This window comes from Amaranthus tricolor, chromosome 17 (assembly GCF_026212465.1).
Source record: "Amaranthus tricolor cultivar Red isolate AtriRed21 chromosome 17, ASM2621246v1, whole genome shotgun sequence".
Classification (NCBI taxonomy): domain Eukaryota; kingdom Viridiplantae; phylum Streptophyta; class Magnoliopsida; order Caryophyllales; family Amaranthaceae; genus Amaranthus; species Amaranthus tricolor.
Genome location: NC_080063.1, coordinates 18404297 through 18431023, shown reverse-complemented (window position 1 = coordinate 18431023; position 26727 = coordinate 18404297). Strand labels below are relative to the sequence as shown.

Below are 26727 nucleotides of genomic sequence, written 5' to 3'. Positions count from 1 at the left end.
GTAAATACATCACAATTGTGTATACATATACATCTACTAAAATTAAACAAATTCTTACTTTATATATCGAAATATTTTATATTGGAATTCTAAACATACGCTATTCTCACCTTATGTGATTCCAAATATGTGGTTGATACCTACCATATTTTTGTTACCTAGTTGTCAATGGTTATTAACCTCACCCCACCATGTGTTTTATGAAGTTGCAACCAAGTAATACCTTAACACTTGCATGGTCATGGTTCCTTATCAAAATAATGTAAATATGTACAAATGATTATTTTTGTGAGGAAGATACACTTGGATGATGATGATTTCTTAGTTTTTTGTCAAGTACTATCCATTTTATCCCAAAGTCACAAAAGGGTAAACCTAACTAAGGATCACATACAACACTTGTGAAATTAAAGTAACTTTATTGACCATATAAAAATAGTGAACCTTTGTAATATTCTAATTTCTATTCCTACATTACAAGTATATTCTTCTTTTTCTAATAAATAAATAAATAATAAAAAATACCATTATCATAGTGACATACTCTCTCCACTTATCTAATTTTGTCCTTTATATTTTTTTAGTTTATTCTATTGAATTTACTTTATTACTATTTTAGAATATGATCTCACCTAAACGATATTTCTAAATATTTATTTAACTTTTTTTTAAAATTTATATGCTATCTCATAAACATCACTTTCAGGATATCAGAAAGTACAACCTAATCCATTGTAAGTTGATAAATACATTGTGGATATACAATAGACACATTTGCTAAATTTATATTCATATTTAATTTGAAAAGGAAATCATTTTAAATTGACATTAAAATCTTTAAAGCGTAAAATGTACCAATATATAATAATTGAAACTTTGTGGATCTATATTCGAACTTTTAAGGCCGGAAAATTTGGACATGAACCCCGATTTGATGGGTTTAAGGCCTAAACGAGCTCTAAATGGGTCTTGATTTAATTATTCATATTTAAAATCTTTTATATTTTAAAGGTTTTATTAATACTAAAATGAATTTATGAGTTATATATAAGTTTAAATTGAGTCCAAACAAATATAGATATAAGTATAAAAAAATTTAAAATTGTTATGGATTGTATAATAGGTCAGATATAGAGCGAGTCAAGCGAAAATTAGACGAATCGAGCGAGTTTGAGTCTTAAATGAGTCCATAGAAAGGGTCTAAGTCGGATTTGAGTTTGAAGACCGTAAACCCAGACCTAGAACCAAATTCATTTATTTATTTTGGATTACAACGCGAATTCGTTGAGTCTCAACAAATATACCTAGACCGTAAAAATAAAGATAAGTATAAAATATATCTAATAAGATGTTTAACCCAAGACCATCTCTAATTTGGACACTATCAAAATGTTTGTCGCATGAGTATATGGAAGACAAAAATTTAGATATATAATCGCACATTTTTTTTTTCATAAAAACAATAAATAATAAATTTTAAATTATTATATAATAATAAGAAATATTTTTCCAAGACTTCTTTGGATTGATTCCAACTCCGTGTAATAACGGGATCGAAAATGATCCAACTAGCACATTTGATTGTTTTGACCGTCTAATACTAACAATTTTTTGTCTAATACTTGTTATATTTTATTATTTATCTGTTTGATAATATTTACTACAATCATAATTATTATCATTGTCGTATTCAGTGTATTCTATTAATAGGTACTATTATCATCAGGTTCAAAAAGTAAAAAATACGCTTATTCATATATATAAAAGAGAAAGCGCTCAAAAAATACCCCACACGAGAATGGTCCTCAAATAGAAATATTTTTACTTTATATCTCATTTACTCTTACACTTTTTTACGGTTATTTAAGGACAATAAATAATATTTGCAATCAAAGAGAAAAAGTGGGTTTTCCAAAGTTTATAAATAGGTTTATAAGTTATAACTACCACTCTCGTCATCCCACTAATATCTCATCTCTCTGCATTTCTTTCTGCTTGATTTGTTTCACCTAGTCGATTCATCATCTCATTCTCTGTTCGGGTTTTAGCCTGAGTCGTCCCATTTTGATTCACTGTATCTTTCGACATGGACGTTTCCAGAGGATTTGTCAAGGATGTCAAGCGTGTCATCGTTAAGGTGAAATTTTTCTCTTACATTTTTTTGTAATATTATTGTAATTTGTTGATTGTAGGTTTTTTCGATTATTATTGTCATTTGTGGTGGATTGATGTACTCGGATTGTACGATGAGAGAGTAATCAGTTATTGTTAAGGTGAAAAATGTTCATGCATTCTGTTCATCCGATTGATTAATTTTGTCAATAGTAGGTCTTTTTTTCGATCTTTATTGTGATTTGTTATGTACTTACTTCGTTCCAAATTACTTGCTACATTTGTTTTTTCAGATAGTCTAATATACTAATTCAATCCGTAATATCTTTAACTATACATAATAAAAAATTATTAAAATTTGATATTTATATTCTTTGCATCAGACAAATCAAACAATTTATTACTTGACTGTGTTTTAACTTATAGATTAAGAATTAATTACAAATTAAAGATGACGAGTGAATAGTGTAAATATTGCTAATGTTGCAAATAATTTGAAACGGTGGAAGTATTTATTTATTTTTTGAGTGTACAGAGGGAGTATTTGTTAAAGAAGGGCACCGACCCTTTTACTCTTTTCTCAATGATTTACATTAGAATACAACCAAGGGTGGTAAACTGGTAATATTCCGCTCCTATCACCCCTATGGTTGCCAAACTTTGTTTGAATTTTGGAGGATTTCTAGTCCTATAAATAGGATGTTAATCACTTGCATTTTTCTCATCCTATCATAGGTGAGAGCAATTTATTTAGAGTGAGTAGTAATAAGTACAAGAGTGAGCTACTACTATTATATAGCAGTAGTATATATATTGTCTTTTTATATATTTCAAGTGCTATTAATATTACTTTGAGATTAGTAGTTCAATATTACCCTAATTTTATTGTCCACGTTATTATTTTGTTATCTCTTTCACATAAATATACCCCAAAATGTGGTGTTTGATGAAGCATCATCTTGGTGGTCACCACAAGCTGTATTCCACAAGCTGTATTATTGCCGGACTCGACGGAGATCGAGGAAAAGTTTCATAGAAAGCGGAAGAGAAAAATGATTAGTCTTGTCAAGATGGTCATCTAGAAGGAGAAAAATTCTCAAACTTCACCAAAAGAAAAAGAGAAAAGTCTATGGCAGACGGGGGCACATCATAGAAGTCCTGTAGAAGAAAGACCAAGTCAGATAGTATATCTCAAAGAAGAGGAACTTCATGTAGTGTTACGTAGATCAATTAGACCTCAAAAGCCTAAGCCAAAATAGCTAATTTTGAAATGGTCGAGGATGAGAGCCAACTAGCTATAATGAAGCAGCTCGAAGTAAAGATTAAAGGAAAGCCATGGAGGAGGAAATTTAAGCTCCACACCAAAATCAAACTTGGGAGTTAGTACCAACATCTAAGGAAGTTCAACCTATTTTCTGTAAATGGGTGTATAAAGTGAAGACTAAACCCGATGGTTCCATTGAAAGATACAAGGCATCACTGGTAGCTCAAGGATTTTCTCGGTAGTATGGGTTGGACTATAATGAAACTTTTAGTCCAGTGGCGGAGATTACCACAGTGCGTATTTTACTAGCACGGCTAGTAACTCTTGGAAGTTTTGGCAAATGGATGTTAAGAACGCTTTCTTTCTTGATGAACAAGATAGAGATATCCACAAGGATCAACCTAAAGGGTTCGAGAGTCAAGCTCATCCAAACTACATGTGCAAGGCGAAGAAGAAGCTTTACGGTTTAAAGCAAGCACCACGAGCATGGTATGGCAAGATTGCAAAATTCTTGCTACAAAGTGGTTATTCAGTAGCACCAGCTGATTCAAGTTTGTTTTGTGTAAGCTCCAGATGAAAAGTTGGCGATAGTTATTGTTTATTTTGATGGTCTCATCATTACTGGAAATGATGAATGGAACAACAGACAAAAACAAATCTCTCAGTTCGATTTCAGATGAAAGAACTTGGAGAACTGAAGCATTTTCTTGGTTTAAAAGTGGAATGAACCAATAATGGGATATTTCTTTGCCAACAGAAATATGTCCAAGATCTTTTGGGTAAATGTGGAATGCTTGGTTTCAAGCCAATCTCAACTCCAATAGAGGTTCATGCGAAACTATGTTCGGCCATAGGCAAGTAGTTAGAAGATGTGACAATGTATAGACAATTAGTAGGAAGTCTAATCTATCTCACGTTGACCCGAACAAATATTAGTGTGATTAGTCGATTCATGCAGAAACCAAAAAAACCTTACCAGGATGTTGTAAAGCAAATATTAAGGTATTTAAAGGGAAGTATCGATCATGGTATCCAATACCATGATGATAGCAAATATGAAGTTGTTGGATATTGTGATGTTGATTATGCTGGAGATCACAATACACGTCGATCAACTACTGATTATGTGTTCAGCAAGGGTTCTGGAGTAGTTTCATGGTGTAGTAAGAGACAATCAACGATGTCATTATCAATTGACTATGATGTCAAGTTAAGTTGGGTTAATCAGTCATCTAGATAACTAGCTGAAAATCTAGTGTTTCATGCTAGGACAAAGCATGTGGACATTTTCGAGGTACACTTTTTGTTTGAGAGAAGGTTCTACGAGGTGAAATCCAACTTGAGCAAGTGAAGACAGATGACCTAGTTGCTGACATTTTCACAAAAGGTCTTGAAAGACCGAAGTTTAAGAAATTCTTTAATGACCTCAAGACTTACTCTGAGAGAGAATGATCATTGAGGGGGAGTGTTAAAGAAGGGGACCGATCCATCTCCTCTTCTATCAATGTTTTACATTAGTCAAAATTTACAATCAAGCGTGGTAATATTTCATTCCTATCACCCTTTCCCTATTAGGCTTGTGTAAAAGCTTTAAATGCTTGCCAACCTTTGTTGAATTTTGGAGCATTTGTAATAGTGGTAAAGCAAAGTGACAGAGAGCAATTTAGTTAGAGTGAGCTGTAGTAAATATAAAATTGAGCTACTACAATATAGTAGTATATATTGTCTTTTTATATATTTCTAGTACTATTAAAATTACTTTGAATTAATGTATGGTAATTCACCTTTATGAGATGGTGTTGTTTTGAGTTTTTACATGATATGGTGTTGTTTCGAATAACTACTTAAGTGATGTGTGAATTGTGATGGATAAAAAGTCTCAACTTTCTAGATCCCTTGTTTATGAGTCTATGTAGCATTGCTTAGGTCATCACTTTTGGTCTCACTTTTTCTTTCTTTTTAGGTTCTTGAATTAATGTATGACAATTAAAAAAATATTGAAAGTTTTGTAGCGTCAAAACTCATAAGCATAGCACTTTTGGGGCAGTAACCCATAGGAGGATTATGAAAATTTTCCAGAACACTATCTAATGGACTGTAGGAGAAAAAAATTATAGTGTTATTTTTTCATCTATTTATTTCTATATTTTTGTTTGTCAGAATTTAGGTTGTATAGTTGTATAGTTAAGTATTAGCCACTATTAGTTGATTGTAAAATTTAAAGAATGAATTGCTCTCTTTTGCAGTGGTTCTGTTTAGACCTCTGCTTCACTTGAATAGTTGAATGATTCATTGTTTCCATTTTCATTGTTGTTAATTGACTATCAATTTCCCCCTTTTTTAGTGGTTCTGCTTTGACCTATGTGTCACTTGTCACATTCTTTTTTGTTCGCTGCTGTTGTTGTGATGATGTTATTCACTAGAAATCTGTTTTCCTTTTTGGCTCTTCTGTTTTATGAATGGAAGTTTGATTATTCACTGTGCTGTTTGGTCAATGAAGTTGTCAAAAAAACTGGTCAAAAGTAATGGGTAGGATGATTTAGATGGAGTACTTGTTACCGGAGGAATTGAGTTGTAGCCATACAATCACAAAGGACATAATTTTTTTGGTAATCTTTTAAATGAAAAGATTGTTTCTTAATTTTCTACCTCTTAAATTTGGATATAACGCCCTTCCCAAATTCACGCTTTTCCGAACTTCTAGTATTTGAGTGTGCTCCTTACTATGAACAGGTTGGAACTGCTGTTGTTACGAGGAGTGATGGGAGACTGGCACTTGGAAGGCTAGGCTCACTCTGTGAGCAGGTGAAGTAACTGTCATTTCCTTTTGATTTTTTCTTCATTGAGCGTCTTTTGGGTTGTATCATGTTGAGTTTACTCCCATTCAATCCACAATTTACATCTTTTTCAGCTGAAGGAGCTCAACACTGATGGATATGAAGTCATTTTGGTGACGTCAGGTGCTGTTAGTGCTGGTCGTCAAAGGCTTAGGTTCAGGAAATTGATCAACAGCAGGTTTCTAGCTTTCAGTTTCTGTAAAGCTACGAATTGCCTTTATATATTCAATGGTTTCTTGTAAAAGCATGCAATGTAGAAGCAGCTCTGCTAAACATTTTTGGAATGCTTTGGCAATAGAATGGCTTATGGAAAACATCTCGATGATACTGGCATATCCGCTAAAAGCTACTTCTTGGGCCATCAAGAAATTGATGACCAATTATGATAGATTGGATCATTATGTAAAACATTTCTTTATGAGTGTGATTGTCCTACTATTACAAGATCTTGACTTTTAGCTTTGAGTAGTATAAACTACAATTTAAAAATCATGTCTATACTGCAGTTTATCTGATCTCCAAAAACCACAAGTTGAACTTGATGGGAAAGCATGTGCTGCTGTTGGGCAGAATGGTCTCATGGCTCTCTACGACACATTGTTTAGTCAGGTCAATTCTAAATAACCGTGTATTTTCTCATGATTGTGGAAGAAGCTGTTTTTTTTTTCTTTTTTTTAAATGTCTGGGCTTGTGTCTGGCTTCATCACATAGTGAATGTTTTTGCAGTTGGATCTGACTTCTGCTCAACTCCTTGTCACCGACAATGACTTTAGGGATCCAAACTTTAGATTACAACTGACTGACACTGTTAATCAGTTGTTGGATTTTAAAGTTGTACCCGTATTGAATGAAAATGATGCAGTAAGTACCAGAAAAGCTCCTTTTGGCTTATGATTTATGTAGTGTTCATTTACTTGATTTTCATTAATGGATCTTTTTCCTTTGTTAACCAGGGTTGTACAGTTAACAAGGTAAAAATTTGTTATCGCGTGATCAGAACAGCTCAATACTAGTAATATCTCACTTGTTTTGAACACTCAATTTGAACATATTTCATCATTTTGCAATTTTTATTGGACATAATAGAAAAAGAAAAGTGAGAATTTTTAAGAATTTTGTTTGTCCTTCTCTGGATCACTGCGTAAATTCTCAAGTCATACCACAAACCTGATACTCATTTCTTGAGACACTTCACTTCTTTGACCTAAGGAAGCAGTGTTATCTATTAATGTCACAAAATATCAGAAGCAGAAGTTTTTTCAATTTACTACTAATAATTCTTTTGCGGCCTTCATTATTCTAATAATTATGAGCACTTTGAGCAGGATTCATCTGGTGTATTTTGGGATAATGATAGTTTAGCAGCTTTGCTTGCTATGGAATTAAAGGCAGATCTCCTTGTTCTCTTGAGTGATGTGGAGGGTCTTTATAGTGGCCCACCTAGTGATCCAAAATCAAAACTCATCCACACATATGTCAAAGAGAAGCATCAAGCAGAAGTTACTTTTGGTGACAAGTCCAGAATGGGCAGAGGGGGTATGACGGCCAAAGTAAAAGCAGCATTGCATGCTGCCTCTTCTGGAATTCCAGTGATCATAGCTAGGTATGGCTCAGTATAAATGATTTAACGTATCATGGCCTTTGGACCCTTATATCTTGATAGATATCCGGTTAGCCAGTTACATGTCCTAGTGTATTTAGTTATCTTTCAGTTTAATTGTATACCGTAGGGAACGTGTTATCACTGTTATGCTTGTTTCTCAGCATTCTATCAATCTCTGTATGTTCTGCTTCTGGTGCTCTGCGTCCAATAACCTTGATTGCAACTTTTGATTTTGGATGGTGCATATGCTTGTGCATTGACCGCGACTGTCTTCTTTTTCCAAGTAGTTTTATTTGACTAAACGGCTAAACCTAGCTTTGGATTTTTTTTAATTGAACATGCCCTGTTAACATGAAGAAGCTGTTAATTTTGTTTTTTAATTTTCTTTAGTCTTTTTATATCATTTAGAACGAAACAGTGTGTCTAAAAGATAGCATTCGTCACTTTGCCAGCTCATTTATTGTTGCACTGTGAGTGCCCAACATAGTATTTCTGCTTCTGATAGATACGGTTCATTGATTGAACATTCTTACCCTTATAATTCCAGATTTGGCATTGGTAATGAGAGATATGGCTATTGTCTTGGGAAATCTGATTTTTTGAGTTATCTTACAAACTTCTATTGGCCTGATATACTCTATAATTTCTCTTGAAGTGGCAAAGGAACTGATAATATCATCAAAGTTCTTAAAGGCTACCGCGTGGGTACTCTGTTTCACATGGATGCTCATTTATGGGCTCCAGTAAAAAAAACTGGTGCACGTGAGATGGCAGTTGCAGCAAGAGAGTGTTCAAGGAGACTTCAGGTATGTCGTTTTGTCATTATGTGGACAAGGACATCTGATAGGATTTCGAACTTTACATGAAGATTAAATTTTTGGAAAAATTACTTTTTTACCAATGAAATTAATTTCTTAAATTAACAGGCACTTTCTGCCCAAGAAAGGAAAAAAATCCTGCTAGACATTGCTGATGCTTTGGAAGACAATGAAGAACTGATCAAGACTGAAAATGATGCTGATGTTGCTGCTGCTGAGCTAGCTGGATATAATAAATCATTAATGGCTCGATTAGCCTTCAAACCTGGCAAGGCAAGACACTGCCATATCTTTTCAACTGTGTTGGCATGTGATATTTGAATTTCCGTTTCTATATCCGTCCCGTAAAGAAAAAATGTTCGCTCTTCGTTTACTGTGCTCTTTTTAATCATGCAGATTTCTAGTCTTGCCAAATCAATCCGTGTCTTAGCTGATATGGAGGACCCTATTGGTCGAATTTTAAAAAAAAACGAGGTATAACTTTTATTAGTATTTTTTTGTTTCTTCCATGCTATCATAAACTTTCTTCAAAGAAGACAGTGAAAATTTTATACTGTTTTTTTTACGGAGTACTGTTTTGTGTCTGGCTGATTGTTGTGTCACCACATTCATATATCAGATATCCAGGATATTGATATTATTGTTAGGTCATGATGCAAACAAGTAATGTTCACTTTTCTAAATGCAAAAATTATCTACATTCCACTCTTTTTAACTCAGTGAAGTGTTTGGTTTTATGTAGCAATACAATCTAATTTATAACTTTTTATTGTGGGCATTTGGGTATTTTTTCTTATGCCTACTTTGTGCAATTATTTCCATGTTTAGTAAAAACTTAAGCAACCCTTATCCTGTGCTCTCATTTTGTGCCAAGTTAGTTTTAAAGGAAACTAATTGACGTGATTTAATTTTCAAATGGTTTGTGTCCTTGCAGATTGCTGATGGGCTTGTCTTGGAGAAGACATCATGTCCGTTGGGTGTTCTCCTGATTGTTTTCGAGTCACGTCCAGATGCTTTAGTTCAGGTAATTATAATTTTATTTAGTTCCCTGCTTTTTTAGATTTTCGCCAACTTTATAGTTTTTTTTTTTGCTTGTACTGTTCAATTCATATGCTTGAACCATTTGGTTGGTGGAATCATAATTCACAGCATATATGTAATTCTATATAGGCTCGTATACAATATATTTAATGGCCTGTGCATCAACGCTTAGAGGGTTTAATATGTATTTTGTTCCGAAAAATCACCCCACAGCATTTTATATGCACTGTCATATCAAGCATTACAAGCTGTTGCCAAAGCCATAGAAGTTCTTGATGCCATCAAATCCCACAATTGTCACCCTTTTTCTTAATTAGAAGTACTATCTAGAAGTAAATGTCACGATTTATCATAAAACATCAAGATTAGGTGTTTTTGACTTTGTCGCCAAATCATATCTGGAATTATTAGAACTATGGCTGTCCTGTTAAAAGTTTTCTATTTAACAATCTTCACAACAATTTTACAACTTCTAGCATATGTGGATGTGAGTTTTCTATGGCTGTCCTGTTCCACACTTACGCAAATATTACTCACCATTTTTTCAATTTCTCTTGAATATGGTGCATGAAGATTGGGATCTTTTGAAGACCTTGACGATCTAAGGTGCTCCGATAGAGTTCATCTTCATTATTTATATTTGTATAGAGTTATATGACGAAAACTGATTTTAATTAGCAAATCGGATGTGGTTTAATTGAGAAGGCTTGTGTTTAATGGTAGAAGCTAATTTCTCGTGCAGTTGAATATGTTTTTTTTTTTCATTAATGCTAAAGTAATTCCTACAAACATAGTGTAAAAATGCGGTAACTGGCGACGCAACGGTGATGCAGTTATCGTAACGCCTATATATCGGCCAAAACCATAAGATATCCCTTGATACGACCTAAAGCACGGTTTTTTTACCTTTTGCAATGCGGGGAATATCAATTCGTTTATTTTAAAAACCTTTACAATGCGGCTGATGTGATGCGATGTGGCCTTGTTTTTACACTATGCCTACAAGGCTTAATTGATTTTGTATATGTATGGACTCTCCGGAGTCCTGACATCTTCTACAGTTCAATCAGCAAGCTCACTGTTGCTTGGTATTTGTTTTGTTTATGAATGTATCACATTCAGAGACGAACACCGAAAAGTTTCTCTACATGCGTTCCTATTCATATTTATTTACTCATACGGGCGGTTTGCTTGACCTGGAGGGGTTCTGTTTTCTCTCTTTGAATGTGCATGATCATATTGGATGTGCCTTAGATCAAACGCTTGTGGATTATTTTGAATTCTATGTAGTATAAAGTATTAAAGTATATAAGATCAATATGATTTAGATTGTAATATCGAAGGTTATGCTTTAGTCTTGTAGGGTTATATTCTTGTAACAATCCTTCCTCTTGAAAAAATATTCATAATTGCAGATAGCTTCACTGGCTGTACGTAGTGGAAATGGGCTTCTTTTGAAGGGTGGAAAGGAGGCAAAAAGATCTAATGCTATCATGCACAAGGTAAATTTCATATTATACTTTCCTCTTGCGTTCTTTCATAATTGTTTTTTGCAACTTTAGAAATTTTACAATATGAAAAAGGAAACAATTTAATGTTTGCAAATTTGCTATATGAACAGATTATGTTAGGGCTACTCTTCTGAGAGACCGTCTCTTTTTGAGACGAGCTCAAAAAAAATAGACCCTGATAATTTGTATTCATTGCGCTATTTAACCCATGTTTGACGCATGTCTCATGGTCAGACCGTCTCATACAAGAATTTATGATCATATTATTCCTATCTTTACTTATAGCAAAATTCTTTCATGATTTAGGTTATTACTTCTGCTCTACCAGACAGAGTTGGTGAAAAACTTATTGGTCTTGTAACCACAAGAGAAGAAATTCCTGATTTGCTCAAGGTAAATATAGATAATAGATGCATTTGTTTTAAATATGATTGAAATAGTGATTTATTGTGCTAATGTGGTTATGGGGTTGCAGTTGGATACTGTAATTGATCTTGTCATTCCAAGAGGCAGCAATAAACTTGTTTCTCAGATTAAAGAGTCAACAAAAATTCCTGTCTTGGGACATGCAGGTGAGAAAAAATGTTATAATCATATTCACTGGGACATACTGCATAAGCAATGATGCCTGATCTGTATTGATCTTTGATCCTACTTTATGGTTTCCTACTTAGATGGAATTTGTCATGTTTATGTTGACAAATCTGCTGATATGGATATGGCGAAGCGAATTGTTATTGATGCAAAATTGGACTACCCAGCAGCATGTAACGCTATGGTAATCTTCATTGCTATTATTGTTTATTATCCTTATTGCATACACCGGTAGAGCAAAAATTGTCAAATAATTTCATGACCAGTTGCGTTTTTCATATTTGAGACCCCAATTGTTTTATATTAAAAGTCAAAACCTTCTACCACTTGATTTGTCTTATACACTTTGAGCACATTATGTACCATATAATATTTGAGGCCCCTTATTCTTTGGAGTGTTGCATATTTCCAAAACCTCCCTGATTGCGGTGGATATTGTTTTCTAGGAAACGTTGCTTGTACATAAAGATCTGGTGCAGAACGGAGGTTTGAAAGAGCTTGTTACTGAGCTTAAATTAGAAGGTATGCCTTGTCATGAAATTCTATTGGATTTTTCAGAGGACCAAACTTATGCACTAGTGTTGCAGGAGTTGATTTGTTTGGTGGGCCAAGAGTTAGTGCCTTGCAAGAACTGGATATTCCAGGAACTCAGACATTCCATAAGGAGTACAGTTCACCAGCTTGTACAGTGGAGATAGTGGATGATGTTCAAGCTGCGATTGAACATATCAATCAACATGGAAGGTAATTTTTAATCATGATTGTAATCCCTGCCTCATACATGAATGTGCAGTTAATAAGCCGAATATGAAGGATGCTTTTAATGACTTCTTTTGGACCTGTTTTCTTTGCATTTGGGGTTGCAGTGCACATACTGACTGCGTAGTAGCAGAAGATCAAAAAGTTGCTGAAGCATTCTTGCAGCAAGTAGATAGGTGAGGACATCATATTTTCACAGTATCTAATGTGCTGAAAATTTCAACTCTTAGCTCAAGCAATGCTCTTTTGTTTGCCTGTTCCGTCCTCCATAGAACCTTAATTATTTTAGGAGACACTAAAACTAGTACCAAGAACATAGGCTGTGAATAATCCCTGCCATACACCTATCGTACACTGTTATGATTGTTCAATAGTGCAATGCCTATATATATTTCTCCTTGCTGATTGCCGTGAAGTTACAGGCTGCTTGCTTACACCCCAAACACTGTGGGCCATGTGGCTAAGTGGCTCACTACGGCAAGTTCAAATTATCGCGAACCAATAAAACTGCTCAGCTGGGGGAACTTAAAAAGAGACCGGGAAATACCAAAGATGACCTGTAAGGAAAGAGTGGAAAGGCATATGAAGGATTTAAACTTTCAAATTGAGATGTAGAATATCGAACATGTGAACGACAACTATAAATGATATATATGTTCATGTAGCCAACTCTAACCTTTGGGATTGAGGCCGCTTTGGCATTGTTGTTGTTGAACCACCCACAAGGATACACTGTCCACTTTCTGCACCCAACGCTGCTAACCATTGCAGACTCACAAATAACAATGCATAGTGCAATTTTGGCAAACCTCGTCTTGGTGTCTATGCTTGGAAGGATTTTTAATGCACATTCAGACCCTTAACCTTTTTGACACCAGAATCCACGAGGCCTCATCAGGTTATAATAAGTGGTGTTTGCACATTAATTCACTAGTGGATGAATTGTTCTGCTTATTCTCCACTCCTAATTTCTAACCAAGTTGACAGGAAGACTTGGAGTTAAAATGATAAAAAACAAACATGATTGAATACTTTGGATGGTTGTTTGTTACTCTAGATATTTCATTGACGCTTCCTTTGTAAATATGCAGTGCTGCTGTGTTACACAATGCAAGTACCAGATTTTGTGATGGTGCTCGTTTTGGGCTGGGAGCTGAGGTATATTTTTACGGCATTTTTTAAGCTAATACAATAACTTAAAAAAAAAAATCTACCTCACAAATTTCTTTCTCTGCCAGGTTGGCATAAGCACAAGTAGAATTCATGCTCGAGGTCCTGTTGGAGTAGAGGGTCTTTTAACCACGAAATGGTAAGTTCACACTAATAATCTTGGTTATAATTCTTTGTTAGTTCATCGTGGTGATAAGTATAGGCCTTACATGCCTATACATACATAATACACGTTTCCTTTTAATGTACTTTAAATTCTAGGGTATCCACTATCCTCAATCCAGTGTTAACTTGTAATGAACACAGTATGAAAATTGTTTTACGAAGAGGAGTCTATAGATGGTCCTTGCACTTTTAAAAGGAGCCAATCTTGTTGAGCCAACTAAGTAACTAACTCTACTTGCTTGTTTTTGCGGCGATTGGCAGGATTCTAAAGGGAAATGGGCAAATCGTCGATGGTGACAAAGGTGTGCTATATAGCCACAAGGACCTTACTGTTGCATCATAAGCTCTGGGAATTTTATCGACTCCACACCCATAGCAGTGCAGTTTATGTAGGGGAAAAGGGTCTTCTTTTTCTTGTCCGCTCTCCTGCTGCCCTTTGGGTGGAGTCTTTGTGTGCCGTAGTTCTAGACAAGGACATTTATGTTGCATCATAAGCTCTGGGAATTTTATCTGACTCCAACGTTTGGTTCCTTAGACCCCCATTGTTTGGTTCCTTAGACCCCCATTGTAAGCTCTGTCGTAGTTTCTTCTAGTTAATGACCCTTACTCTGTTGAAGGTTATTGAAAAAAGCTATAGGCTAGTGATTGTGTCGTCCAAATAAACGATTAACTTCTTGTCAACAAGGTTACCACTCATTCTTCATAAGTAGAAATCTTACCAACATGCCATGTGAAGTCGCAAGTTTGCCCAAATGCACAAAAATATGGCTTATGTGGTAATGGGCTTATGAGTTATGGCTTACGACTGATGACTTAATGTGTCAGAGGAGAAGCTTTAGATATTATGGGCTAAATAATTTAATTAATACAAATTAAAGAGAAAATAAAAATATAGGCTTTTTATTTTGAGGTTGTTTCTTTGAGAAATGGTCTCTCACAAGAGTAGCTACATTGGAAATTTATTGGCTCTTAGTACTAATAAACAACAATAATTATTAGCGTTTTTGTTGTTGATATAGACAATATCGTAATTCAACTAGGAAAATTACATGGATAGTTTATAATCATACTACTATACTAGTAATTCTCTAATCCTTTTTTCTTTACATGATTTTTTCTTATTCAATACATTGATTTTGTGGTATTAGTTTTTAATGAAAAATTGTAAAAACATAAAAATAAAAAAATATAAAAAATATAAAAAAAATTTAAATAAAAATAAAATATATCACTTTCACAAATATTAACAGTAATACTCGTCGCCTCTTCATTGTTTCTTCTTTCACCCCCTCTCATCTCAAACCATAATTTTCAACATCAAGGCTACCATCAATCTAAAAAGTTGACTGTGAACACTTTAATTTCTCCATTTCAGCGGTTTTTTCATTTATGTTTAGAATAAAATTCCACCCTTTCTCTATAGTAGAGTTTGCATTATAATTTAATACTAAGATAAAAGTTAATTTATTAATGAATAAGTCCAAACATTTCAGCCAAAACAACCAAAAAAACTTATTAACCTTATTTTGATTTTTGATGAAAGAAATAAGGGGAGAAACCAAAAATGAAATGAGCTTTTCAAGGCAATTAGTTTACTGTTTACACTCTGTACTCTGTAATCAGTAGCAAGTAGCAACATCCATCAACACTAGAAGCTTGGAAAGCTACTATCAATATCATCAACAATGAATTTGAAATTGCCACCAAAAACTTGCTTACAGAGAAAGTACGTTCAGCTATTTCTTCACCAAAGAGGTCTGGTGACCCAACTTATAACTCGACAAATCCTCGAGCTACCCGAAAACTCGACAAACAGTTCACTCGGCTATTTCTTGATCAAAGAAGGCTGATGACAAAACTTATGCTGCAACGAACTTCTTAACGTCTTTGAGCCACCTAAGATACTCCTTGTTATCCTTCTCGACCATGTATTCATGCAAAAAGTTTGTGTTGCTTGGCTTGATACCCTTGCTCTCAAGATACTCGTGGAATGCCTTTTGCAGATTTTCATCCAAATCTCTGTAGTAAATAACAAAGTTTGGGAAAGGAGTGAGGACATGAATCGAAACTATGAAACATAATTTTCTAATGCCATGTTTGGGAAACGATGATTTTATTTGAAAATCTAAAATTAACTCAAACTTTAATGTTTGGCAAATCAATGAAATTCAATTTTAAATTTGAAGCCAATTTTACCACTATAAGTTGAGAATTTGAGAATTGTCATTCTTCATTCACGATTTTATAACAAAATCTACAATTCAGAATGAATTACTTATTTCTAAACTACTTGTTTCCAAACACAACCTAATAGAAGTATCATCAGATAGTAGGATTGGGTAAAGACTCACATGAAATTTGGGCCATCGTATGCAATTTGTTCGTTTATTTCAGAATTTTTGAGTGCGAGATTGTCGATAACAATTTCATCAACATAAGCAATGCAATCAAATTCCAGAGATTGTCCATTCTTTTTTTGCACAGTTACCAAAAGTGGTACAGTTGAGGGCCTGGAGGTTCTTAACTTCTCGTCATCCTCACCATCCTCGCTACCTGATTCTTCTTCGTAGTCACCGGTTACGAGACTCGGCATTGAAACTTCAACTGTTATGGTTTCACCCTTGTTTTCTCTTGTTAGAGTAATGATCTGTTCTCCAACATTGTCCTTGATTTTGAAAGGGAAGCCGCTGGGAGGCTCTACAGTCTGGATTGATTGGAAAAAAAATAACGCATAAAGAACAAGAGGTAATATTCTCATAATAAAATGTATTGGGAAGAAGTTACGAATTAAAACCCAAAAATTGATGTAAAATTGAATAATTCATCTCTAATTTCCTTCATAAAATATATAATTTATAAAGTGTTTCAAATCTAAAGAGTAATTATATTATTCACTCTTTCTAGTTGATTACAAATATGAGAAGAAATTCATAGAGCAGGAAAATTCAGAAAAATATAAAATCTATAAAGCAATAGAAGAAAAGGGAAAACCTTAACATGACCATGATAATCCTCAAAAATGCTAATTTCACTTTGAAGAACTTCAAGAAGCTCGTTATCAGAAGTATGAGCAGCTGCAACATCCGAAGAGAAATGGCGGGAAGAATAGAAAACTGTAGGACGGACAAAAGGAGGAGAAAAGGCTGCACGTTTAACGGCGGCGGAAGATTGAATTTGAGTTCCGATTACACGAGAAACGAGAGGGAAAGCGTTTCTTGTAGATCTTCGAAGAATTGCAGTGAAAGCCATTGTTGAAATTTGGGGGTAAATCTAGACAGAGGAGAATTTTTCAGGGTTTAAGGGAAGTACAGAGGGTTTAGGGTTCAAGAAGAGAAATGATACTCTTTCCATAGTCTAGACTCTACGGCTACATGTATTAAATTAATGGTCCATTATTAAATCAAAAATTATAAATAGAGAAATAGTTTTTATTTAATTGGAGTGTAATTATTACAAATCAAGAAAGATTTTGAATTCCATTTCTATCTAATCTTTTTATTTTGCTCAACCTATTATGCAATCACAACAAAAATTATAAAAATTAATATTAATACTCTAGAGATCTACTCCCTCCGTCCATAATACCCGTTACATTTTCTATTTTTGGCAATTTCATATTATTTGCTATATTTCTATTTTTGACAATTTCATATTATTTGCTACATTTCTATTTTTAGCAATAAAATAATCATTTAAAGTTCTACCTACCTCTATTTTTATCCTACTATATACCTCATTAACTTTTATACAAATCATTATTTAATCTTTATCTATTTCCAACTAAAATTAATATTCCCTCCATATTAATTTCTCTCACTAAAAACCCACCTAATCTCCCATTAAACCTACCATCCCAATTCACACATTCACACATTAAAACCCACCTTCCCAACTCTCTCACATAAATGGTGAAATAGTTTTCCACCGTCAGATGCACATTGCTTTGATCTAAACCGTTCATTTAAAACCCTAATTGATCCCACCTCCTATATAAACCCACCCCCCAGTACAAACCCTACTCACTCGTCCATCCCCCATCTCTCTCTCAGTCTCTCTCGTTCATTTAAAACCCTAATTGATCTCATCTCCTATATAAATGGTGATTTTGGATCTGATTTTAATTCTTTAATACCAATCGTTCACGAAATGGGGATTTGATTTTCTATAGTTTTGTATTTGATTTTGCATTAGATCTGGATATTTTTGAGTTGGTCCTGTTGGTTCAGATATAGTCTTTATACTCTTCGCTTTGATCTATTTCGGTTTAATCATCATCTGGTATGGTCCTTTTACTCTTGGTTCTGATTTGGGTTTTGTTTTGTAAGATTATCATGATTTTTGTTTTCTGATCTGTTTTCCTTTTACTAGCATGTAGTTACGAGTTCCTCTACATGGGATCTGAGTTTTATTTTGTTAGATCTTTATAATATTGCATGTTGTTTTGATGTTGATTATGTTTTTATTTTGATCATCTCTTTGATTTGGTTTTAATCCGAAATTCATAATCTGATTTTACTACTTCCTCTGATCTGTTTTTCATTTATGATAATCTTGCATGTTGTTTTTATGTTGATTATTTTCTGATTTTGATCTGCATTTTTGTAGTCTTATGTTATGTGGTTTTTATTATGTTTTTATTTTGATTATCTCGTTGATTTGGTTTTAATTCGAAAATCATGATCTGATTTTACTACTTTCTCTCATCTGTTTTTCATTTACGATAATGTTGCAAGTTATTTTTATGTTGATTATTTTCTGATTTTGATCTGCTCTGTTGTAGTCTTGTGTTATGTGGTTTTTATTATGTTTTTATTTTGATTATCTCTTTGATTTGGTTTTAATCCGAAAATCATGATCTGATTTTACTACTTCCGCTTATTTATTTTTCATTTATGATAATCTTGCATGTTGTTTTTTATGTTGATTATTTTCTGATTTTAATCTGCTCTGCTGTAGTCTTATGTTATGTGGTTTTTATTGTGTTTTTATTTTGATTATGTTTTTATGATCTGATTTTACTACTTCCTCTGAACTGTTTTCCATTTCTGATAATCTTGCATGTTGTTTTTATGCTGATTATTTTTCTGATTTTGATCTGCTCTGTTGTAGTCTTATGTTATGTGGTTTTTACTATGTTTTTTATTTTGATTATCTCTTTGATTTTGTTTTAATCCAAAAATCATAATCTGATTTTACTACTTCCTCTGATTTGTTTTTCATTTATGATAATCTTGCATGTTGATTATTTTCTGATTTTGATCTGCTCTGTTGTAGTCTTATGTTATTTGGTTTTGATCTGATTTTGATTTTGATTATCTCTTTGATTTGGTTTTAATCCAAAAATCATGATCTGATTTTACTACATCCTCTGATTTGTTTTCCATTTCTGATAATCTTGCATGTTATTTTTATGCTGATTATTTTTCTGATTTTGATATGCTCTGTTGTAGTCTTATGTTATGTTGTTTTGATAAGATTTTTATTATGTTTATTAATGTTGATCAGTTTTTTATTATGCCTATTAATTTTGATCTGATTTTGCTTATGTCACTGAGGCTAAAATGTGGTTTTTTTGGTTTGTTGATTTTGATCTGTTTTGTTGTAGTTTTATATTATGTTACACTCATGTAAATGGTTTATTTCTGATCAGATTTTTATTATGTTTATTAATATGGATCAGATTTTTATTATGTCTATTAATTTTGATCTGATTTTGCTTATATTACACTCATTTAAATGGTTCTGTTTTTGGTACTCATTTTGGTTCTATGTAGTTTTGATTTTGGTATATTACTTCCTCTGTTCTATTTTTGTTGCTACATAAGAATATGTTGCTTGGTTGCCTTTGGAGATGGAAACAAAGGAAAAATCGCTCGACTCATTAACTGATGTCCAAAGAGAATATATCAAATATGACAATATCTTTGGTTTGTGGCATGATCATTATTATTTGAATTGTGGGGAATTAAATTCTCTTGATGATCATGAACAAGAACCCCCACCTTGGTACTACAGTTTACCAGATGAGAAGGATTATGCATTACTTGAGAAGGTGGAACCTAAACCAAAGCGGCCACGCAAGACGACAATCCGTGGTCTTCACACATGAGCATTCTAACATTTCTTTAATTATTTATGATGATGTTTATGCTGATGAAAAATGTTGTCTTGTTGGCTATGCTATGTATTGTGTCCCATACTTATCTACTTTCTCAATAATGATTGTTGTTTGTCTGATGAAATGTGTATATTGTAATGTGTTTCATTGCCACCTTAGATTACTTGACATGAGCATGAGATATTAACATTAATAACTTGTTATCTGATGTTGTTTCATCGCCACACCAATTTCTTGGTATGAGGCTGAAACTTAATAAAGTTACTGATTTGACAATGGTTAATGTGTTTTGTCTCAATGTCGTTTCAAGCACTAAGATGAGGCTGAAATACTTACATTTGTACAATTTCAAATGATGTTAAACATTAAATCTTAGAGTTAAATAAATGTACACAAGTGAAACTTGGATTGATGAATGATGTTTAACTTCATTAGATTTTTGTGTGTAAAAACCACCTCAATGACTAAATGGAGAGGTATGCATAAGTTCATAGTTACAAATGTTGTCTTAAATATTCTTTCCTTTACTAAATGTTGATCCATGTCTACATAACATTGTAATGATTTACAAAATGTCTACTTAACTAAAGTTAGACAACCCTTATGATGCAAAAATGTAAGGGTGTTAATCCATTTCTACATATTTGTAATTAATTTCAATCATCTTGTGGAAGATCATTGAGAATTAATTATACCGTGAGATAAAAATTGACGTGCTGCATCTATAAGTTCTTGAGGAATTTGTAATTGTCTTGGCAACATACTCAACCTGTCCAATGTTTGTTTCCCAATGTGTGGATTCTTGTAATTATTACCACCTCTAGCTTTCAACACCTCTATCATGCATAGTTGATATTGTATCCATGTGTAGTTCAAAAGTTTTGGTTCAAAAGTGTCGTATGCATCATTGACCGCCTTGATCAAATCATTGAGGTCTTTCGGGAATGACTTGAATTGAATTGATTGTAGTGCACTAAACAAATCCAAATCTAAGATGTTCATATTAATGTCGGTTGACAAACTAGTCTTATGTTAAATTCATTTTTGTTGGCTTCTTCATTGAATGCTTGATTATTTGTTAAAATATGCGGCTTGGCATTATCTTGTTGAATCCAAATATCTTTGACTCCATTTGTTGGCCATTTTAATCTGATTGCTGGTAGAACTTCATTGATTAGTTTGTCTCGAAGAACATCTCATATAACTTTTGTTATTGCTCTTAACTGTGGTGTACCTGCTGGTCTGTTTTCTGACCTTCTCAATGCATAATAAGTCTTTGTGAATGGAAAATTTTCTATTTTTTCATCCCACAACACTTCTCCAGTAGAACTAGTTTGAGGTCTTGCAACAGCTGCTATAAACATTACTTTACCTATGAAATTTTTGTTTTGCACATACCTATATGGTTCTTCCTCTTCCCAAAGGAATAAATAGTACCTTTGTGTTTCCCTACTCATGTAGAACCATTTTTCATCGATGTGTACAACATTATACATCAAACTGAACTTTGGTAGGTTGTCTACAGTAGGTGGTATTATATGGGATAGAATAAAGTTGAGTCTTCTTATTTTGTGGTCATGAGAAAGTTTTGGTTTAATTGAATTTGTATGTGCTCTAATATTACTAGATTTCATCATTCTATAAACTTGTGAATACCCAATGCCTAATGCACTTGTCATTACTCTAATTATGGTTCTCTTTCAATTGGAACAGCATTAAGCAAAGTCGTGTCAAAGACTCTTGGTTTGCTACCAACTCTTCCCCCCCTTTTTCTACTATTAACATCAACTACAATGCCATTTTGCATTGCTGTTTTGGCTGATACCCATAGCCTTAGTACTGCCCACCTAGATGTGTTATGTTGCAATGCAATTGTTTTTATTGTACCCCATGGCAAACGTCTATCTGACTCTTTAGACAAACAAGTTTATTGCTGTACAATTAACTTTCTGGTCCGTGTTGGCAATTCCCTCTTGTGAACTATTGATTGTTGTGTTGAAGTTTGTTGTTGATTTGGTTCAGCTACTGTTTCCTCTTGTGAGATTGATTGACTTTGGCTAACGGTATCCTCTAAAGTCAAACTGATGTCTATATTTTCATAATTTTCACTTGTGTACTCTTCATAAATGTCAAATTCAGAATCTATATTAAGGTTTTCAAAAGTAAGAAATAAATACCTCAATATCAGGATTGATGAATTCATGTTCTTGACTTTGAACTTCATCCATTTGCTTTTTTTGATTGTTTGAGCTTTAATTTGTGGTTTTGTTGGTTTTGTAGAATTGATGAAAGAAATAGGATTGGATCCAAATTCTTATAAACAATTTAGAAGGGGAGAAAAGATATCAAAACAAAGCTATGAATTGAAGAATTGAAGTAAAATGCCTCTATATATGGGCATTCTGATCCACTGTATTGTAATTCAACTTTTGACTTTTGGTAAAAATTTGTAAATTTTGGTGGGAATGTTAGGTTTTGGGGGAAAAATCTAATTTTGGGGTGAAATTTATGTGGAATCAGTTCAGATTTCCCTTTTATGTAATCTGCTTAAATCAGAAGCCCTTTGTATATGGACTTTCTGATGCACTGTAGCCATGTCTTCACCTATTTTAATTAACTACCAAAGCTATTTTCCTTTTTTCCCTCTTCAATTAACAATAATAGAGGCTATAAAGTCATATCAGTAGAATAGCGCAACCCCCTTTTCTTAAAATGTAGCAACAATATCAGAACAGAGGAAGTATTAACTAAGAATATATATATATATATATATATATATATATATATATATATATATATATATATATATATATATATATATATATATATATATAAATTAAAAGTAATTGATTAATAATACAAAAATTAGATTACTTAGACTAAATTGAAAGAATATAATTTCACTAGAAAAGTTATTGGATAATTTAAAATTACATTAATTTTAATTATTAATTTCATTAAAATTATTTTCAACCAATACAATTTGAAAATGTAAGTCCCACATAAAATGATAAAATAATGATTTTATGAAGATTAAGATATTCAAAGATGAGCAATACTTTTCACAAAAATAAACGATAATACTCATTTTCAATACCACAATCCAATATCGACCAAATAAACCAGAATCCCACAAGGCCAAAAGTGTTGTTGAGCAGGATTTCGAGTATCACTTCATCTTGAAATCTAAATATTCTTGTTTCCTTTTTGTTACAACATACAGTCAAATGTTTCAACCAAAAGAACAAATAAAATATAGCAAAATCTTACCTTATTTTGATTTTTTTATTTAAGTGCAAGGAGAAATAAAAATTAAATGAGCTTGTCTAGTAAATCACAATCATCCATCGAGAATCGGATCTTGTTACGGTTAAAACAAATACCACTTCCTCTTCGTAAAACGCCTTGAATTCGATTCTTGTTGCCTCCTCTCCTAGCCCTCACATCTCCCTACCCTAAGCCTAAACTCAAAACAAATTCATTCATCAACACTTACCATTAGTGAAGATGCTTTTTAATGCTGCTCTAATTTTAGCAAAGAGCATGTACACAAGGCAATGTTACAAAACAGTTTTAACATAACCCCAAATTATACAGAGGATAAATTCAATAACATGATCCAAGATTCAATAAGCAGCAAATACAAGAAGCTGAGATAGGTATTTCAGCAAAATTCTTCTGTTATTGCTCAACTATAGAAATAAGCCTCATTGTTTCAAAACAGTAGTGTGTTCAATAAGCTTGCTTCAATTATGCATACTACAGCTAGTGCCATCAACAATGAATTTGAAATTGCAACAAAAAACTCGCTAATGGAACAGTTCACTCGGTTATTTCTCCATTAAGTAGACTAGTAGAGGTCCGATGACCATACTTACGCCTCGACAAACTTCTTAACGTCCTTGAGCCATCTATAATACTCCTTGTTATCCTTCTCCATCATGTATTCATGCAAAAAGTTTGTTGTGCTTGGCTTAATACCCCTGATCTCCAGATATTTGTGAAATGATCTTTGCAGATTTTCATCCAAATCCCTGTAAATAAGAAATGTTTAACAGGGTAAGGATGTGAATTAGAGCAACGTAACATAATTATCTAATAAAGTATAAGGGACTTGGATTGGACAAAGACTCACATGAAATCTGGGCCCTCGTATGCAAGTTGTTCGTCTGATTCAGGGTTTTTAAGTGCGAGATTGTTGATAGAAATTTCATCAGGATAAGCAATGCAATCAAATTCCAGAGATGGTCCATTCTTTTTGGCAACAGTTACTAGAAGTGGTACACTTGAAGCTGTTGACTTCTCGTCATCCTCGTTACCCGACTCTTCCTCATCCTCATCAGTTACAAGACTCGGCATAGATACTTCAACCGTTATGGTTTCACCCTCATATTCTCTAGTTAGAGTAACAGTCTGCTCTCCTACATTGTCCTTGATTTTGAAAGGGAAGCCACTGGGAGCCTCTACGGTCTAGACAGATAGGAAATAAAATAAGGCATAAAAAAATAAAACAGCTATCAGTTTTGTCCAATGACATTAGCAACAGCAGGATTACTAACAAAGATACTAATGAATTCTCCGCCCATCAAATAATTAAGGCAGACACTATTTCAGGCCGACTAGAAAAGTTTTCACCACTCCTTAACATAGTTATTGTTCACAATTAGATTTCCAAAACAGGTAAATATAGCTCAATTACATTTATAAATGATCTTCTGCTTCTTTTCGACCATTATGAAGTACTTCCTTTGAGCTTCATAAGAGCATTAAAAGTTCCATAATTAGACAGGTTTAATCATAAGACTTACCAACCTGTTTCAAGATATGACAATTAAAACTTACAAGCTTATGTGAACTTAATTCATTGCTTTTTCCCGCATATTAATCAACCACGTCCATCAAATAAGTATTACATTCACCCATCAAAACAGGAGAATAACCAACGAACATAAAATCAAAGCTTTTTCCACATTTGCATACAACATTACGTTACTCGAGGGCCGCTACAATGGCTCCCATCTAAGCCTAAACCTAAGCCGAGTAAAGAAGGTCCGACCTGCGCAGTCAATATTCTCAATCCCCCATAATAGAACACTAAAGAACAATATACTATTGGCTCCGATTTCAGCTTACGGTTACAATTCTTCACTCACTCTGTTATCAATGAAATAGGCAATGATTTATAATAACTACCGAAGAGCAACTATTCTCATAATTAAAGAAAATTTCATTGACACAAAATTACATACAAACATTAATGTCTTTATTCAACTTAATTTCCTCCACAAAACAAGAAGATAAAAGAAAATTTCCACCTAAAACCAAAAAGAATTTCCCAGAAAAATCAATAAATATCACATAATTAACAAATACTGAAAACAATAAACATTTTAATTACATCAAGAAATTATATAAACTCAAAAGAAAACCCATAGAATAGAAAAATACAAAACAATATAAGCACTACGAAGCGAAAGAAGAAAAGGCAAAACCTTATCATAATCCTCTGACTCTTCAACAACGCTAATTTCACTTTGAAGAACTTCAAGTAGCTTTCTATCAGAAGAAGTAGCAACGTCCGAAGAGAAACGGCGGAAAGAAGAACAAAGTGTAGAGCGGACAAAATGAGTAAAAAAGGCTGCGCGTTTGACGGCGGCCGGAGATTGAATTTGAGATCCGATTACGCGAGAAGCGATAGGGATTGCGGATCTTCGAATAATTGCAGAGAATGCCATTGTCGAAATTTGGAGATGGGATAACGTTTTTAGGGTTTTAGTGTTTTTTAGGTGATACTCCTTATAAGGTTTAGGGTTTAAGGGGATAAATGAGTTGTTTGGTGAAAATTTGAAATCTTTAAGCGCAAAAATAAAAAAAATAAAAAACTAAATAATTCAACTTTCAAATTTATTTCAAAAGTAAGCGTGAAATTCACAAATCTGAAATTTAGAGCTGTTCGCTGTTATTAAATGCGAATAGGTCAAAAAAAGATAAAATAGCTGTTCGCAATTAGTAACTGCGAACAGCTATTTGACCTCTTTTGATTTGTTCGCAGTTAGTAATCGCGAAGAGCATGCTCCACAAAAATAGGTCAAAATAGTTGTTCGCAATTACTAACTGCGAACAACTATTTTGTCTTTTTTGACCTGTTATTTTTTGACTTGAAGATTTCAAATTTTCTTGTTTGGTGGAGGGTATTTTTGTTATTCATGGGCTCATTGGCGATTGGTTGTTGCCTGTTGGCTGCTGACTGTTGGTTTGTTTGACTAATTGAAAATATTGGTTGTTTTTGTTGCTTTTTAAACTAGCTGAAAAAAATAACTATTTATGGAGATTTTTGGTAAAATTAAGTATTGGTTGTTAGAAAAAGTATGTTAACAAGCTATAAGCCAACAAAAAATAGAGTTGCATTTTTATTTTATCTTTAAAGTCAGTTTTTTAGTTGGCATAAAAATCATTTACAAAACACATTTTTTTAGCTGTTTGATCAACTAATAAACCAAAAGTCAACCAAAAAGTCGATGTAAAAACCAAGTACTAAACACTTCATAGCCAAAGATATGCTAATCACAAATATATAACATGCTTATTACTCTCATTACAATTCATCAATTAATCTTAAATTATTCAATTTTCAATTTATGTGTTAAAACAAAATTAAACTAGATCTTATCTATAATTATCATTCCACTTTTTAAATTTTAATTATACATAAACACAAAAACTCATATCAATTCC

General features: G+C 33.2%; 3 protein-coding genes across 4 annotated transcripts; 1 reads left to right on the top strand and 2 right to left on the bottom strand.

Annotated features, from left to right (window-relative positions):
• Window positions 1-1933: 1933 nt before the first annotated feature.
• On the top strand, window positions 1934-14882 carry LOC130803582 (delta-1-pyrroline-5-carboxylate synthase-like). Of its 2 annotated transcripts, none has more exons than XM_057667753.1 (21): window positions 1934-2137; window positions 6110-6181; window positions 6288-6391; window positions 6720-6822; window positions 6940-7074; window positions 7167-7184; window positions 7539-7816; window positions 8472-8622; window positions 8743-8907; window positions 9031-9108; window positions 9569-9658; window positions 11091-11177; window positions 11493-11579; window positions 11662-11758; window positions 11861-11964; window positions 12227-12302; window positions 12368-12524; window positions 12647-12715; window positions 13631-13697; window positions 13778-13848; window positions 14136-14881. In XM_057667753.1, exons 1-21 carry the CDS (start codon window positions 2087-2089, stop codon window positions 14215-14217), a joined length of 2142 nt encoding a protein of 713 aa, XP_057523736.1. In that variant the 5' UTR covers window positions 1934-2086; the 3' UTR covers window positions 14218-14881. The 2 variants fall into 2 exon arrangements, with proteins under 2 accessions (XP_057523736.1, XP_057523735.1); XM_057667752.1 differs by lacking the exon at window positions 1934-2137 and adding an exon at window positions 2845-5985 and having other exon boundaries at window positions 14136-14882.
• Window positions 14883-15362: 480 nt separating this feature from the next.
• On the bottom strand, window positions 15363-17246 carry LOC130803581 (uncharacterized protein At2g39795, mitochondrial-like). Its single transcript, XM_057667751.1, has 3 exons — window positions 16866-17246; window positions 16226-16578; window positions 15363-15893 (listed from the first exon to the last, which is right to left on the bottom strand). Exons 1-3 carry the CDS (start codon window positions 17121-17123, stop codon window positions 15734-15736), a joined length of 771 nt encoding a protein of 256 aa, XP_057523734.1. The 5' UTR covers window positions 17124-17246; the 3' UTR covers window positions 15363-15733.
• Window positions 17247-23550: 6304 nt separating this feature from the next.
• Window positions 23551-25797, bottom strand: LOC130803580 (uncharacterized protein At2g39795, mitochondrial-like). The gene is made up of 3 exons (XM_057667750.1): window positions 25485-25797; window positions 24128-24462; window positions 23551-24026 (listed from the first exon to the last, which is right to left on the bottom strand). The coding sequence occupies exons 1-3, from the start codon at window positions 25725-25727 to the stop codon at window positions 23867-23869; spliced, it is 738 nt and encodes a 245-aa protein (XP_057523733.1). The 5' UTR covers window positions 25728-25797; the 3' UTR covers window positions 23551-23866.
• Window positions 25798-26727: the final 930 nt, after the last annotated feature.

What these genes read in the sequence shown, in the direction of transcription:
- LOC130803580 (XM_057667750.1), bottom strand. Translation starts at nt 25,727, where the DNA reads ATGGCATTCTCTGCAATTATTCGAAGATCCGCAATCCCTATCGCTTCT. An exon ending in AGTCAGAGGATTATGATAAG is followed by an intron (nt 24,463 to 25,484) that starts GTTTTGCCTTTT and finishes CTATCTGTCTAG; the next exon opens with ACCGTAGAGGCTCCCAGTGG. An exon ending in TACGAGGGCCCAGATTTCAT is followed by an intron (nt 24,027 to 24,127) that starts GTGAGTCTTTGT and finishes TCTTATTTACAG; the next exon opens with GGATTTGGATGAAAATCTGC.
- LOC130803581 (XM_057667751.1), bottom strand. Translation starts at nt 17,123, where the DNA reads ATGGCTTTCACTGCAATTCTTCGAAGATCTACAAGAAACGCTTTCCCT. An exon ending in ATTATCATGGTCATGTTAAG is followed by an intron (nt 16,579 to 16,865) that starts GTTTTCCCTTTT and finishes CAATCAATCCAG; the next exon opens with ACTGTAGAGCCTCCCAGCGG. An exon ending in TACGATGGCCCAAATTTCAT is followed by an intron (nt 15,894 to 16,225) that starts GTGAGTCTTTAC and finishes TATTTACTACAG; the next exon opens with AGATTTGGATGAAAATCTGC.
- LOC130803582 (XM_057667752.1), top strand. Translation starts at nt 5,920, where the DNA reads ATGGAGTACTTGTTACCGGAGGAATTGAGTTGTAGCCATACAATCACA. An exon ending in CAAAGGACATAATTTTTTTG is followed by an intron (nt 5,986 to 6,109) that starts GTAATCTTTTAA and finishes TACTATGAACAG; the next exon opens with GTTGGAACTGCTGTTGTTAC. An exon ending in AAATTCCTGATTTGCTCAAG is followed by an intron (nt 11,580 to 11,661) that starts GTAAATATAGAT and finishes ATGGGGTTGCAG; the next exon opens with TTGGATACTGTAATTGATCT.